We start from the raw sequence: 13,939 nt of genomic DNA, 5'->3' as shown, positions 1-13,939 counted from the left end.
TAATCTTCATCAGAAAGTAGTTACCTCCATGATTATGATCTGACGGGTTGTTTGGTAAGCATCTTCTTCAATTTCTGCTTTAATAATTCTTGGGAGGTAATTCTTATCAGAGTCATATACTCATATTTGATTCTATGGCTTCATAGCTTTCCTCTGACTACTTCCATAATTAATGACTTTGGATGATAGAGCAAGAAAGGAATGGACCTATCTTGCATGAATGGGAAGCTCAATGCCATCAACGTTCCAATTAAGTTGGAAGACAAAAGTTGGAGTCAATGGTCTATACAACTCTCCATCATGATTTGACATGACAATTACAGCTTAGCAACCAGACTCATAATCCCCATTTCCTATCACCTCAAATGAACACTTCTAGTGCATACTTACATTCAAGGTTATATTTGTCTGCAGCATTTGCAGTTTTCCACTAGTACTTCTGATTACAGTTTGTGGTAATAACTCTGTACAATAAAAACGTTACAGAGCTGTTGATTCATCTTATGTGAGTGTAAAGTTTGACAGCGTTAACATAAAAAACAAGTTGAATGACATGGACCCAATGATCTCCCTTCTATCACTTCAAATGAGAGATTATATATACTGGCCAAAGTTGTTAAAGGCTCAAGGCGCACTAAGGAGCAAAGGGGTCCCGGGGCATAGGCGCAAAGCACGATGCTCAGGAATGCGAGGCGCATTTTATCAATATATATGCACACACACACATACAATTACTCACAACTCAGATAGCATTATATAAACATAGTTTAATTTCAATTTTCAAATAGCATTAACATCAAAAGTAGCTCAATAAAGTCTGATTAGTAGTCACTCAATTTTCAATCCTCATCGGATTTATACTCCTCCATATCTTCTTTGGTGCCATTCTTCTCTAATCATTCAACTTCACCTTCTTCATCTACGAGTTGATGTCTTGAACAGAACTAGCATTTCCCTTTCCCCTTCCCTTTCCCCTTCCCTTCCCCTTCCCTTTCCCCTGCCCTTAACATTCACTTCTTTTTTCCAAACATTATAGTTACGCTCACAAGCTCCCAAAACCTCTAGCAACATCACTCCATATTAATGAGTCATCTTAAGCATTCATTGACATTGTGTACCCATCAAGACCAATTGATCCAAGGTCTACATCACTGCAATGCGTTGTTGAACTGCTAAACACACCGGGGCACGTCTTATCTACCTATAATTCTATCCGTATTCTCATGCTAATTAAGAATGAGAACAATTTTTGAGGAGTGGATGGTAATTTCTATCTAGGACCTTTTATACACTCTTTTGACTGCACTATCCATAAAGTCTATAAACAATCCAATATAAACACTATCACATTAGCTCACTAATTATCTCTCAAGGGAATCACACCTTATCGAATTATAGAATGCACTTAAAAAAACTAGAAGATGAGCTTGAAGAGACTTTGCTATAGAGTTTTAACCTATGAGGGGAAATTTTGATTTGGCTGGACAATGTGGTAATATACTTGTATAGTGTACTTATTTTAGCAGCCCTCTCACCCTTTAATTTAATGGTTTCCCCATCAAGTGGCAGGTCTGAGTGCTAAGCTGTCCCACATATTGCTTGCTATTGGTCCTGGGTAGTGTTTGACACAGCAGCAACTAGCCAATCGAAAATTACTTCAGTAATGAGTTACCATTAACATCTCCAAGAATTAGAATCCAACAAGTGAACAAAAAAGTTAGCAAGTCAGATTTTCAAAAGAAGGTAGATGATGAATCATCACAGGAAACCAAAATTGTTACCTATATGCATGTAATAAAAGTTATTTATCTTCAACATATATGCTCCAACTTCACTCTTAACTCTAGGATTAAATATGACTTGTGTCCGTGTTCATTATCCAGGTTTTACTTGGAGTTCACTCTTTTTCGCCCATAAACCACCTTTTCACATGCATTTGCCAGTGGAATAAACACACTTTCCAAAAGTCCTTTTTCAAATCAATCAAGAAACAAACGTTCCACACATCTACAGGGTATCTTTTGAGAATGACCTTCAACAAAAAACTCATCAGCGTGAAAGAACAAATAAACTAATGAATTAGTATAGTGGCTATCTAGAATTTATTATGATATGTCTGCTTATACAACTTTTCAGCTCAGCGTACTGTTCAGTTTCAACTGCCTTCACTATTTCCTTAACTGTCACAATCTTGCATTGTGTGCCTGTGTGATGGCACGAGTAGCATCAGGCAACAGAGGATTGGTTTTTTTCCAATTAACCAAAATCTATTAAGCCTTGCAAACATCTTAAAAACAATACACCTTTCTCTAATGGGTATTCCTTGCCAATACCTGCGAAAATATTAGAACCCGGTGATTTGTCTCGTGCAGCCTGTCAAGAAGCTTGTCCAGGATAACCAGCTTTCCACTGCTAAGAATGATCCGCTCCAGTTTACTGCTACCAGTAATAGCAGAGTCCCCACCATAACCATGATCAGCACTTTCAAATAGAAATGGATGATTACAACATTTTTTCAACTCAACCACAATGTTCAAAAGGGAAACCTGCAGATTTACAAGAGATGTAGGTCCATATTACAGTACAGTTTGAAAGGAAAAAGTATTTTGTGAACAAAAGTGAAATTGCGAATCATGAAGGTAATGCGGTCAATAAATGATACACCAAAGAAAGAGCAAATGGAAAAAAATCTCAACGGCAGTAGGTTGAACACAAAATATCATAGAAAAAAGTAGCTTCTAGAACCATGCAGGGTCCCATTTTGGGGACTTGATACAGATCAAAATCAAATTAAAAAGCATATAGATTCGTGCATCCTAGAATAAAGCATACGGATTAATGTGAAATGTTTAACCTTTTTGTAGGTCAGTTTCACGTTATGATTTTTAAATATGACTCAAGAAAAATTAACAGCATGACCTACATAAGCTACCACCATCATAATTACCAAAACCTTCCACAACTCTATTACTCACATCGCCTTTGCTATTACAGGGTTAAACGTTTCACATTAATTCGTACATCACTGTCCATTTAGTCCTTGAGTTGGACAAACTAAGTAGATGGCACCATCAATGTGGGCAGACAAATTTTAATAAGAAAAACAATAAAACGAACAATATCCACAGCATCATGCCAAAAAAATGAGTTAGAAAATCAACAGAAAATAAGAACACTTGAGATGCAAAGGTCTCCCAGAGAAATAGAGGCTAGGTGTGTGACAAATAAAATATTCATTATATATTAGAATAATGACTACAGAGGCCACCCAACTACTGCATATGTATTTTTTTCCGCTCAACTATGCAAAGTTCAAGAAGCCACACAATTCATTTACACGGAAAAATAGCCAAAAATGACAAAAATACACATGACTTATATTCATTTGTTGGTTAAAACATATAGATGTAACTTCAAGTACTTAACTTAAGACTTTTGGTAGTCAAAATCTGAAAACAAAAACTTTGGATTAAGAAAAAACTGACAGGAAGGAGATGGGCCAACAGCAGGGGAGTAAAGGTGATAGTAAAGGAGTTGTGAAGTTGTACAATACAAGTCATTGATGCATGAACTTGTATTGTTGAAGTAATCAATACATAAGTTACAATTTTAAAATGAGTTACCATTGCACTTTAGGCTAGTTTCCATTTAGTGATTTTTAAACTAAAATTGATTCTTAGAGCATAATGGACATTTAACCATTTTCACATGTCAATGTGGCCAGAATTGGTGTATGAACCCGGCCTTGTAGTTGGGTGGTCTCTTCTGATCTTTTATAGTTGAACAGCCTACATGAAACTTCTGCAATAATTTGGTCACCACAATAGGCATTGTCCCTTATATATCATGACAAATATATGTAAGAAATTATAAAGGGAAAAGTTCAAAAAAACCCAACAAACTTTTCCATTTTGAATGGTTTAGTCCCTAAACCCATTAAACTTTCTCATTTTTAAATGATTTGAGTCCCTGAACTATTTTTTTGAATGAAAAAACCAATATACTTTCTCTTTTTGAATGAAAAAGCCATTAAACTTTCTCATTTTGATTGATCAAGTCCTTGAACATTTTTTTAATAAATAACCCGTCGCAGTTATAAAAATTGGTTACCTACATTCTTGTAACCCAAAAAAAGTTACGTTAACCGACTAGTAAAAATTTGATGGTTTACTATTTTTTTAAAAATTCAGGGTCTTAATCATTCAAAATATATATACAAAGGGTATAAACCATTTTGAGTAGCAAAAGAGAATGTTTGCATGAGAGAGGGTTAGTGTGAGAATATTTGGGTGTGTATACTAATTACTAAGAGAGTGTTCTGGTGTTGGAATCAGGTGACTGCTGCAACAACTCATTGGCATTCAATTATATAAATTATATGGAGCAACCTGCGGGATAACCTGTGGATGTTACAATCTTGTGTGTATCTCTCTCTCTCTCTCTCTCTCTCTCTATATATATATATGTATATGTAAATCTATATGTTGATATATATATATATATATATATTTGCAAATCTATATGTTGATAATATATAGGATTATATATATATGAGAACATATGGTTTGCATGATATAAGGAGATGCATGAATATGCATAGAATAGTCTACTAAAGAACATGAATAAGTACATATGCATAGGATTGGAATAATAAAGAAATGAGAACATTGCCTAAAGCCATGCTGGTATTCATGTACATGTGGCACATTTGGAAATTCAAGTCTTCATATAAATTAAAGATATCCAAGTTGAACGATATATGTAGATACAAAAAATATATATATACATATTGATTCAAGCATAAGTATGAGAAAATAAATCCGATATCAATATGAAAGATTTCAAGCCATGCATACATATTATGTATATGTAAATGAAAAAGTTAGTAATTCAAAATCTTTATACAATAAAATGGATATCACTTGAGAAATTATATGTACATGAATACATACATATTATGAATCATTTACATGATCACACCAATGTGGTCAAATTTGGTTTTGGACAACGAACGATATGGTACGTTCCCGTTGATAGGAATGTCAAACAAATGCCATATTAGGATGGTAATATACAGAAAATGAGCTTTCCAATGGTATACAGAAAGTTAAGTTTGAGACTAGAAAAATACAATCATATATTGGTGCAAATAACATTATGATGTTTGTGTACCAGTTATACCAATGATTATGTACTTCGTCAATTCCATGCATAATGCCTCATAGACTAAGGCACACACCTCATGGAAGTAGTGCGCCTTAGCCAATGTTGCAGGTCAACATACCTTGCCTCTTTCACAACATCTTTCAACATAAGGAACATGAATGCTAACCTGATTTCCACGTACACCTTTGTTTAAGTCATGAAAGTTGCGTTCCAGAATCCACTTGTAATACCTAATAAACAAACCAGCACCATTGTCAGTTAAATGGCAAGATATAGAACCTTCAGATCCAATGAGTGGGTAGAAAATTACTGCTTCTGTAGAGGGGACATCTCAACCCGGAGAACACGCTCAATCTTTGGGGGCAAGGACTTCTCCACATCCTTTATAACTCTTCGCAGAATGTGGGGCCGCAACTCCATATGAAGATTAGCAAGCTATAAAAAGTAAAATATACATTCACGTAGAATTCAATTTCACCATTCAACATTTTCATTTCAAGGGAAATGTCGTGAGAAGTGAAAACGTTATTGTGGCTCCCAATTAATAGATGAAGAATAAAGATGGGGGTCAAAGAAATAACAGATGAAAATTGTCCAAGCTCAGAGAGACTTTCTTACTCTCCCTCTTATCAGGGTGCTTGCCGGGAGAACATATAGACACAAACACAAAAAAAACTCTCCAACCATATCAAGATACATGGAGGATCTGGGGAGGTAAATGCCAAAAGATGTACAAGCACAATTGGTACCTCGATTTCATTAAACGAACTAAGATTTCTGTAGTTCTGAACAAATTCATCCTTGCTATTGAACTTATCTGAGTCGAGAAAGTGAAGCAAGGCCCTGCCATTGCATAAAAGAACAAGTATATAAGTCAAATAATAGGTTCTACGCAAAAGAATAACTAGTTTCAATATGCTCCCCTTTCAGTTGTCGTTCTATTTAAGACAGTGATATTACAGATTTCAACTTTCTCAAAAGAAGAAAATTTAATTATCGCTTATACGTATGTCAAGAGCATATACGAAGTGGGGAGTTGTTTCTCTCATCCACATAGCATAAGTCCAAAGGGTAGTAAGTGTGGCAATTATTTTAGTTACAACACTTAGTGACAACTTTTATCATTTGTGTAAAGTCCAACTAGGGGTAGTTCAAATTCTCAATTGCGCCAAACTATGTATTGACAAAAGTGTATACACCCAAAAAGCCTAACAAGAATAAACATAAACATTGATTCTATCTGATGATAAATAAGATGTTTTTTTTGCTACAAAGAGACTGCATCGCCATAGTACGCATCTCATTTCAATAAACTTTATATTGCCAATTAACTGAATTGCCTTTATATGACCCATGGGATGGGTGATTTAATAAGAGCCAGGTATTAGCATGTCAATAATAACATCAGGAGAAGCAGTCACTAGCTGATCCCATACTCTGCCTAAGAGAAGAAGACAATGCATGCATCAGCTATTAGATTTCTTTCTCATCTAAAAAAGTGAGATTCTAGATTCTCATACTAGAATCTTAACAATGTGCTCAGTTTAAGATTCTTTCATACTTTCCTCTCTTAACACAATAGGTCGGCAAAGCATGACTGCACACAAAGAAGAGACAAAGCAATACAGAAGATGACATAACATATAGAAAAAATGAGTTATACTAATTCAATAACCAAGCCACTGTAGTTGTAAGAACTTCCAAAATTCTTGCTAGTATTGTTTTAACAGTAAACACCATTGAAGAAAATCCAAAGCATTCACAACCACAGTTGACAAATTGAGAAAACAGCCGTATAGTATAACAGATAAAAATTACCATAGCTCTTCAACACTGTTTTGCAAGGGAGTGCCAGTAATAAGAAGCTTGTTTTTCGTGCTGAATTCCTATGAAAGATGTCATAACAAAAAAGGAATCCGCAATCATCACAAAACAAAAATAGGAAGAAAAAAAAAGAAGATATTCACATACCTTTAGTGTTGTATATAATGACGCCTCACTGTTTTTCAACCTATGTGCTTCATCAACCATAAGATAGTTCCACTTAATTTTTGATAGCACCATCTTATCCTTTAATAGAACTTCATAGGTAGTTAATAGCGCATCAAACTTCGTAGTGCCACCAGTGTTCTTATCAGAGAAAAATTCGTATTGCTGACAAACCTATAACCACATGGGGATATTGAACACATGAAAAGGCCTTTCATACAAAATGCAAAATTACACATAAGCTGAGCTGATGTTAGCAAAGGCAAGCTGCATTGTACAATATTCAATAACACTAAGATAATTAAAAAATAAACAAACCTGATGTTAAGAAAGTGCCAGTTATACTTATCCAATTTATAACCATTCGCCAAGAATCATAAAAGCTAAAGCATCACAAGAGACATAGTTAACAAGCAGGCAGATACCCCTCATTGAGCAACAGAAGAGATGCACCAGACAAAAAATGTGGCCCCTTGTTGCCTCCTTTAAAGTTCCAAAAGTCCTAATATTTTGATACACGAACATGACAAAAATTGTTGTTTTTATCTTCCAAGTTCCAACCTATTGCAAGATCCAAGAGAGACAATATGCCGCAACCCCCCCCCAAAGAAAAAACTAAAAGTAGGTAAAGAAAACAGAAAAAAGGAGGAATCAAAGATCATATAAATGTGCATCAAGATATGAAGGCTTCTTATTCCACAACAATGAAAGCATTTGTTCACACTTTCATATACTAGGGGATTTCACTTGAAAGGAAAATGTTCCATACTAATGGATTTGGGTATATAACCATGAGTTCCAATGCACAAGATCTTGTAGCACTTACTAATGAGGCCCTACCGATTAGTATTACATAGAAGAAATCAATTATAGATACTAATACAATTAGATCTGCTCTTCATAGACAAACTTGGGATTTGCGAATGGAGTTTAAAATTAACCAGGACCTCAAAGAATGTAATTTACAGTATACGTTCAGCTTTGAAAATTACTCACATGCTTCTGTATATTAACTAACATCCAGCAGAGAAAATGATCATATTACACTCGCAAAACAAAAATACCTCTACCCTTCGTTTTTGTCTTGATGAATTAATACACATACAACTTTGAAGATATAGCAGCATAACTATTTGCAAGCCATAAAAGTAGGACAAATTTCAAATTATTCCCAACGATATACTCTTGGCCAGATGAAATGTGAGGTCCTACCAACATATAGAACTGCAAGCATAATTTACAAACCAACTGATTTGTGCTAGCCATGAAAATTTGATGTACTGCTATAATAATCGTTACAGTTATAACGTTCTCAAGCTCCAGCGTTCCAATAATAAATAAGTTTTTCCCCCTCAAAGTATAAATGAAAAAGAAAGTCTTGCCATTTGAAACATGAATTATATTCTCCATGAGGATGTACTATGTAGGTTTGCTTTTATTACTAGACAACTTCCAAGACTGCATTTTATTATTAATACTTGGGTATCTTGTTCAGAATATGATGGAACATTCTCCTCTTTCAGTCGTTTGGAACAGAAAACAATTAAGACGGAACAAATTTTCCAAAACAAAAAGAACAATTGTAATTTCTTTCAGACCACATATAGATCGATAAGCTATAGAAAGTGACAGTTGATGTGTTCGTTTGTTGTAGAACAAAAAACTCTCATTTTCCCCATCCTATGTGGGATTGACAATATTATCACACCACAATGCCAAGCAACCGCCATACATCATTCCCCTCTTCAATGGCTTAGTAACCAAGTAAAGCAACATACTTTCAACAAGGATCAACCTCAAATAAATAGAATACCATACATAATTCACTTGACAAAGTACATTATGATACCAATTTTAAGGTCACCTCACCACAATGCAGAAGATTTTCACAGAGACCATGACCAGACAACATTAAATGTTCCCATGGAACACAAAATTAAGCTTCATCATTAACATAACCTACCTCTCGGCTGGCACGAGTACCAACATATATGATCACATTCATATCAGGAAGCCACTTTCGGAATTCTTTAGCCCAATTTGACAAGGTTGATAAAGGAACAACAACAAGAAAAGGCCCATGAATTTGTTGTGAGTTCTGTGGGGACAGAATAAAACTGAAATTAATCAACTTTGTGAAGCAAATTGACAGAAATATGTGAGAAAATAAATATATGAGTACCTGGAGGAAACCAACCATAGAAACTGACTGAACTGTTTTGCCAAGACCCATTTCATCAGCTAATATGACATTTGTATCATTTCTCCAACTGCACTGTGAATATTGTTAATAAGTACAGATCTAAATGAAACAAATATTGGTTTCTCTCTAGAAAGTCTTTGTTAATCCATACTACTTCACTTTTTTCATTTAACAAAATTCAACTCTAATGGAGGTATTTGTATGACATACCTATTAACGAGAAAATTCAAGCCCTCGAGTTGATAGTCTCTCAGTTTCCCTCCTTTTAACCAATCAGGCTGTTCATCAAGCTTTCTCAAACTTGCTATAAGAATAAAAATTATAATTCAAAAATATCAAAACTGCATATCTGATAAGACAAGAACCACAATCAACATGAACAAAAAATAGTAACAGATAGAAGTACAGGTTACGTTATCTAATATCATCAACTGTATCATAACATACATTAATTCAATATATACTCTCCACAACCACCTGCAAATGCTTCCCTCCCTTTTGGCTAAATCATGCACTATCTCCAGAAATGATTGTTTTTTAAATAGAAAAGGACGCATACATATTTCAACCTCCTCCCCAAGCGTAAAAAATAATGGCAAAGTTCCATTTCCCTTAACTTCAGTCATTAGCAAGTGTATGTGGTTTTCTTAAGAAAAAACACCACCATCTATAAACTATACAAAGACTGGATACCCATGATACTAGAAACATGAATATTTTCATTTTCCTTTTGGTCTTTTAGCAGTAGCATGGTTTTAAAAAACGGAAGATGCATGCGCCTTTGAGGCGAGGCGGTCCAGAAACGAGTTTGAGGCGTCGCCTCTCAAGCCCTAACTGAGTCGTATGCCTTGGCTGAGTGAGGTGGCATGAGACAATGATTGAGGTGGCTGAGGCGGTTGAAAGGCGTATGACTTTTAAACTGTATTTCTCAACCCCTTTCTTCTCTCTCGCAACAACTGATCGTTTCCCTCTCTCAACTTCCATCGATCTTCTCTCTGTCCCAACAACCAATTGTTTCCCTCTCTCTCTCAACTGCCATCAATCTTCTCTCTCACACACACACACACGAACTGAAAAACTTCGGGGTATGGTTTAATCAGGTTCGGAGGACATCGGGTTCGGTCGGATTCGGGGGGTTGTTCGGGTTAGGTATATATAGAAGGCAGCAGCAGCAGCAGGAGCTTGATTCCATGAAGATTATAAGCTCAGTTTTTTTATGTGTATATATGCATTTCAGATTTTCAGTAAACCAACGTCTAATCGTCTCTGAGTGGGATGGTGGCCTGCATGCAGCCACCAGCCGATCGATCAGGTATTCATGCATGCACTCTGTTGTGACTTGTGAAGACGTGCAGCAACCACAACCAGGATAGAAAAGTAAACAAATTAGGTATTTAATTTTTAAGGATTTGTGCCTTTGTTTGTGGACCTATGTGGTGAGAGTGATACAGTGATTTGGTGCTTGGAAAATTAGGCGCCTATTATTAGGATTAAGATTTTAGGCGGTAAGTATATATTTTATATAATTAGGCAGCCCATCCTATTAGAAAATTTTCGGATATTCGGGCAGGTCGGGTGCCCAAATGCAAACGCAACCTAAACCTACACTCCTACTTATTTTTTGGATATCGGAGGTCGGGTTTTTCATATTTTCGGATACCCACAAAATTTAGATATATTGATTCGGGTTCGGTCGGATGGTTCGGGTCTGCACACCCTCATATATGTATATATCATTTTGTATACATTTTCTTCATCCCGTAGTTAAATATGTAACATATTATTATATTTATTAACTTCTGTATTTGTTTATTTTGTTTTTTAATATTCTGATCAACTTTTTTGTGCTTTTCTATATATGTTTAATATATAATATTATATTTAAAACTTCTGTATTTGTTTATTTTGTTTTTTAATTTCGGATTAACTTTTGATGTATTTTCACTATAAATATATATATTCTGTCTTTGTGTATTATGCTGTCACATGTGTAACTGCATACATACATATATATAGAGTGAGGTTCAAGGAAAAACCCTCTAAAAAAATGAAAATTGAAGAACACCCAGGTAACCATTCATCTGGACAGTATGCACATGTGCATACAAGTAAATTGAAGCTATTTCTTGGTTAATATGCACATATACATGTTATGCACATGTGTATACTGAAAAAATAGCTTACAAATTACGTGTATGCACAGGTGCATACCGTCCAGATGAACGGTACCAGGATGTTCCTTAGTTTTTCACTTTTTTGTGGTTCTCCCTTGAACCCGACCCTATACATACATATATATATATATATATATATATATATATTCTGTTTTTGGTGTATTATGCTGCCATATACTACTGCATAAATGCATATATGGACTTATGTTTGTTTTGTTAAGTGTTATACAATTATGAATTTTTTTTGTTTGTTTTTTGGGGCTTATGCCTCACGTACCTAATGGGATAACACCTCGAGGCTCATTTTCGCTCTTTAAAACCTTGACTAGTAGTTTATTTTTATCCATTAAAAAGGGCCATCTCAAATATATTGATTTAACTTGCATAAGTGAGATTCTTTGGTTTCATTTGGTAAACTGAAAAATGACAGCAACCTAACAAATACTAGCAATCGCATGTCAATTTGTGTTCTTGATTTAGAGAACTGCTTTTTTCCTAGAAGATAACCAATTCTCATATCCACGACTAAGCCCTCTTCAGTGAATTTCTGAACTTCCCTTCTATGGTGTTTTGACAGTCCTTATAATATGATCTGTAAGGAATTAACAACTGCAACTTGAAGAAAATAGTGCATACCTTTACTCTTTCTTCGCTGGAAATCTACCATTTTTCCATGTACAGCAGCAAGTGCAGCTTCTCGAGCCTGCCTCAAAATTGAAAAATCAAAACCCATAATAGTGCTAGAGAGCAGTTATTTCCCAAAGGTAAACAAATGCCAACGGGCATATTGGGACATAGAAGGTCAAGTGACACAATAATACGTGATAGAAAAACAATACTTGATCGGAAACCAGCTTCATCACCTATACTATTATAAAAAATACAGTTTGTAACAAAAAAAACACATTGTGCCATAATCACTTTCTTACATATAGCCTTGCAAGCAAATATATGGAAGATGATTTGTTATGCAACATGAGTTGAAGAAAAAATCATGTCAATACAACTCGAACAATGCTTCACATCAAACCAAAAACACAGTCACGTCAGGACATTACCTTATATTCCTCAATTGCTGCTTGAGCGAAAGAAATATCATTGATCTTCTCCCTGAAGATATAATATCAATATGAGCATTCAGAGGCAGGAGTCTCAGAATAATATTGCTAGATATTGAAAAATTCGATGCAGTGGCAGAAAAAGAAAAAAACTATGTATCCCTTTTATTTATTAGACTTTAGAGAAAATAATGACATAAGGGTTTCTGCTTTTCAGTGTCTACAAAAGGTAACAACAAAATCAGAAAGAAATCAAATAATAAGACCCCCAACAGCCAATGAAAACTGAAACAATTGACCTTGAATGCATAGCAAAACAAAAGGAAAAGTGTTTAAAATTAACCATGGGTTTTCAAAATAAAGTACATCATCTAGACCAAAAATAATGATATAAGAACTCTTGTAATCATGAAATGGGTGAATATGTGATTTAGCTCTAAAGCTCCCAAAAGAGAAATTGCAATTAATGGTATTTTAAAATATAAACTGCTACAGTTTCATGGTATGAAGGCAATTTTAATACAAGCAGATGCTTTTGTTATTATAGAGTATAAGCATACACAAAATTTTCATATATAAAAGCTAAAATAAACTAATACTCTGTTCTTGTGTGTCCATTTAAGTTTAAACGGTATACTAATAATTAAAAATAAACATATATATGATTTGTTGTTAGTTTAGTTTACACCTTTATGATACACCTAATGGACCTAAAAACGACAAAAAAATAACAAAGATGTTCCGTTAATACCAATTGAGCTAAAAAAAATAACTTTTAACATGAAACAGCAAAATTATTAATATATAATATAACTGGGAAAAAACAAATTTAAGATTCATAAAAGTTAATTGGGTCTATATACCATGTTGCTTCAGCATAGGAAAGACCTTGCCACTTAACCAAATACTCTGGCACTTCCGAACCTTTGCTGATTCTGTCAGCAATTATTCTCTCGACCTAATTGGCACAAATAGATAAAAAGAGTAAAAATAAAAATCTAGCATAACATTGAACAGTGTAAAAAGAGTGCAAGAAATGGCCCAATTTGCTTATGATGTCAAACCTGACAATTCTGCTTGATAAGATCCAAATCCATCTCCTTGCTCACATCAATGACTTCAATCTAACAAATAAAGATACAAAATAAGAATAATTAAGTCTGTCTTCAAGCAACAAAGAAATTACAATGATAACAATGTAAGTCCCTGATATCAAAAAGGAGCAGGCAAGTAAAATGCCAGTTCTGCAAACCTTACAAGATTCTTGGACAATTACATGATGAAGTTATGTTTTACACAGAATGGAAAAGCAACATGTCACAAACAACAAGAAGAGTTGCCAAAGAATG

At 34.6% G+C, this 13,939-nt stretch overlaps 1 protein-coding gene across 8 annotated transcripts in view; it reads right to left on the bottom strand.

The window, feature by feature from the left end:
- The window catches only part of LOC112521093 (protein CHROMATIN REMODELING 5-like), a 34,992-nt gene that overhangs the window by 8,099 nt on the left and 12,954 nt on the right, over positions 1 to 13,939 (bottom strand). For all 8 annotated transcript variants that reach the window (XM_025129759.1, XM_025129761.1, XM_025129758.1 and 5 more), the window contains 13 exons: positions 13,655 to 13,714; positions 13,454 to 13,548; positions 12,591 to 12,642; positions 12,169 to 12,235; positions 9,569 to 9,662; positions 9,338 to 9,425; positions 9,119 to 9,253; positions 7,138 to 7,329; positions 6,985 to 7,052; positions 5,916 to 6,009; positions 5,477 to 5,601; positions 5,333 to 5,396; positions 2,334 to 2,546 (listed from right to left, as the gene is read on the bottom strand). In XM_025129759.1, the coding sequence (XP_024985527.1) occupies positions 2,334 to 2,546; positions 5,333 to 5,396; positions 5,477 to 5,601; positions 5,916 to 6,009; positions 6,985 to 7,052; positions 7,138 to 7,329; positions 9,119 to 9,253; positions 9,338 to 9,425; positions 9,569 to 9,662; positions 12,169 to 12,235; positions 12,591 to 12,642; positions 13,454 to 13,548; positions 13,655 to 13,714 (1,347 nt within the window). The remainder of the gene's footprint in view (positions 1 to 2,333; positions 2,547 to 5,332; positions 5,397 to 5,476; positions 5,602 to 5,915; positions 6,010 to 6,984; positions 7,053 to 7,137; positions 7,330 to 9,118; positions 9,254 to 9,337; positions 9,426 to 9,568; positions 9,663 to 12,168; positions 12,236 to 12,590; positions 12,643 to 13,453; positions 13,549 to 13,654; positions 13,715 to 13,939) is intronic.

This window comes from Cynara cardunculus, assembly GCF_001531365.2.
Source record: "Cynara cardunculus var. scolymus isolate 2C chromosome LG 11, CcrdV1, whole genome shotgun sequence".
Taxonomy (NCBI): domain Eukaryota; kingdom Viridiplantae; phylum Streptophyta; class Magnoliopsida; order Asterales; family Asteraceae; genus Cynara; species Cynara cardunculus.
The sequence above is the reverse complement of the archived record's forward strand: the minus strand, read 5'-3'. Positions and strand labels throughout refer to the sequence as shown.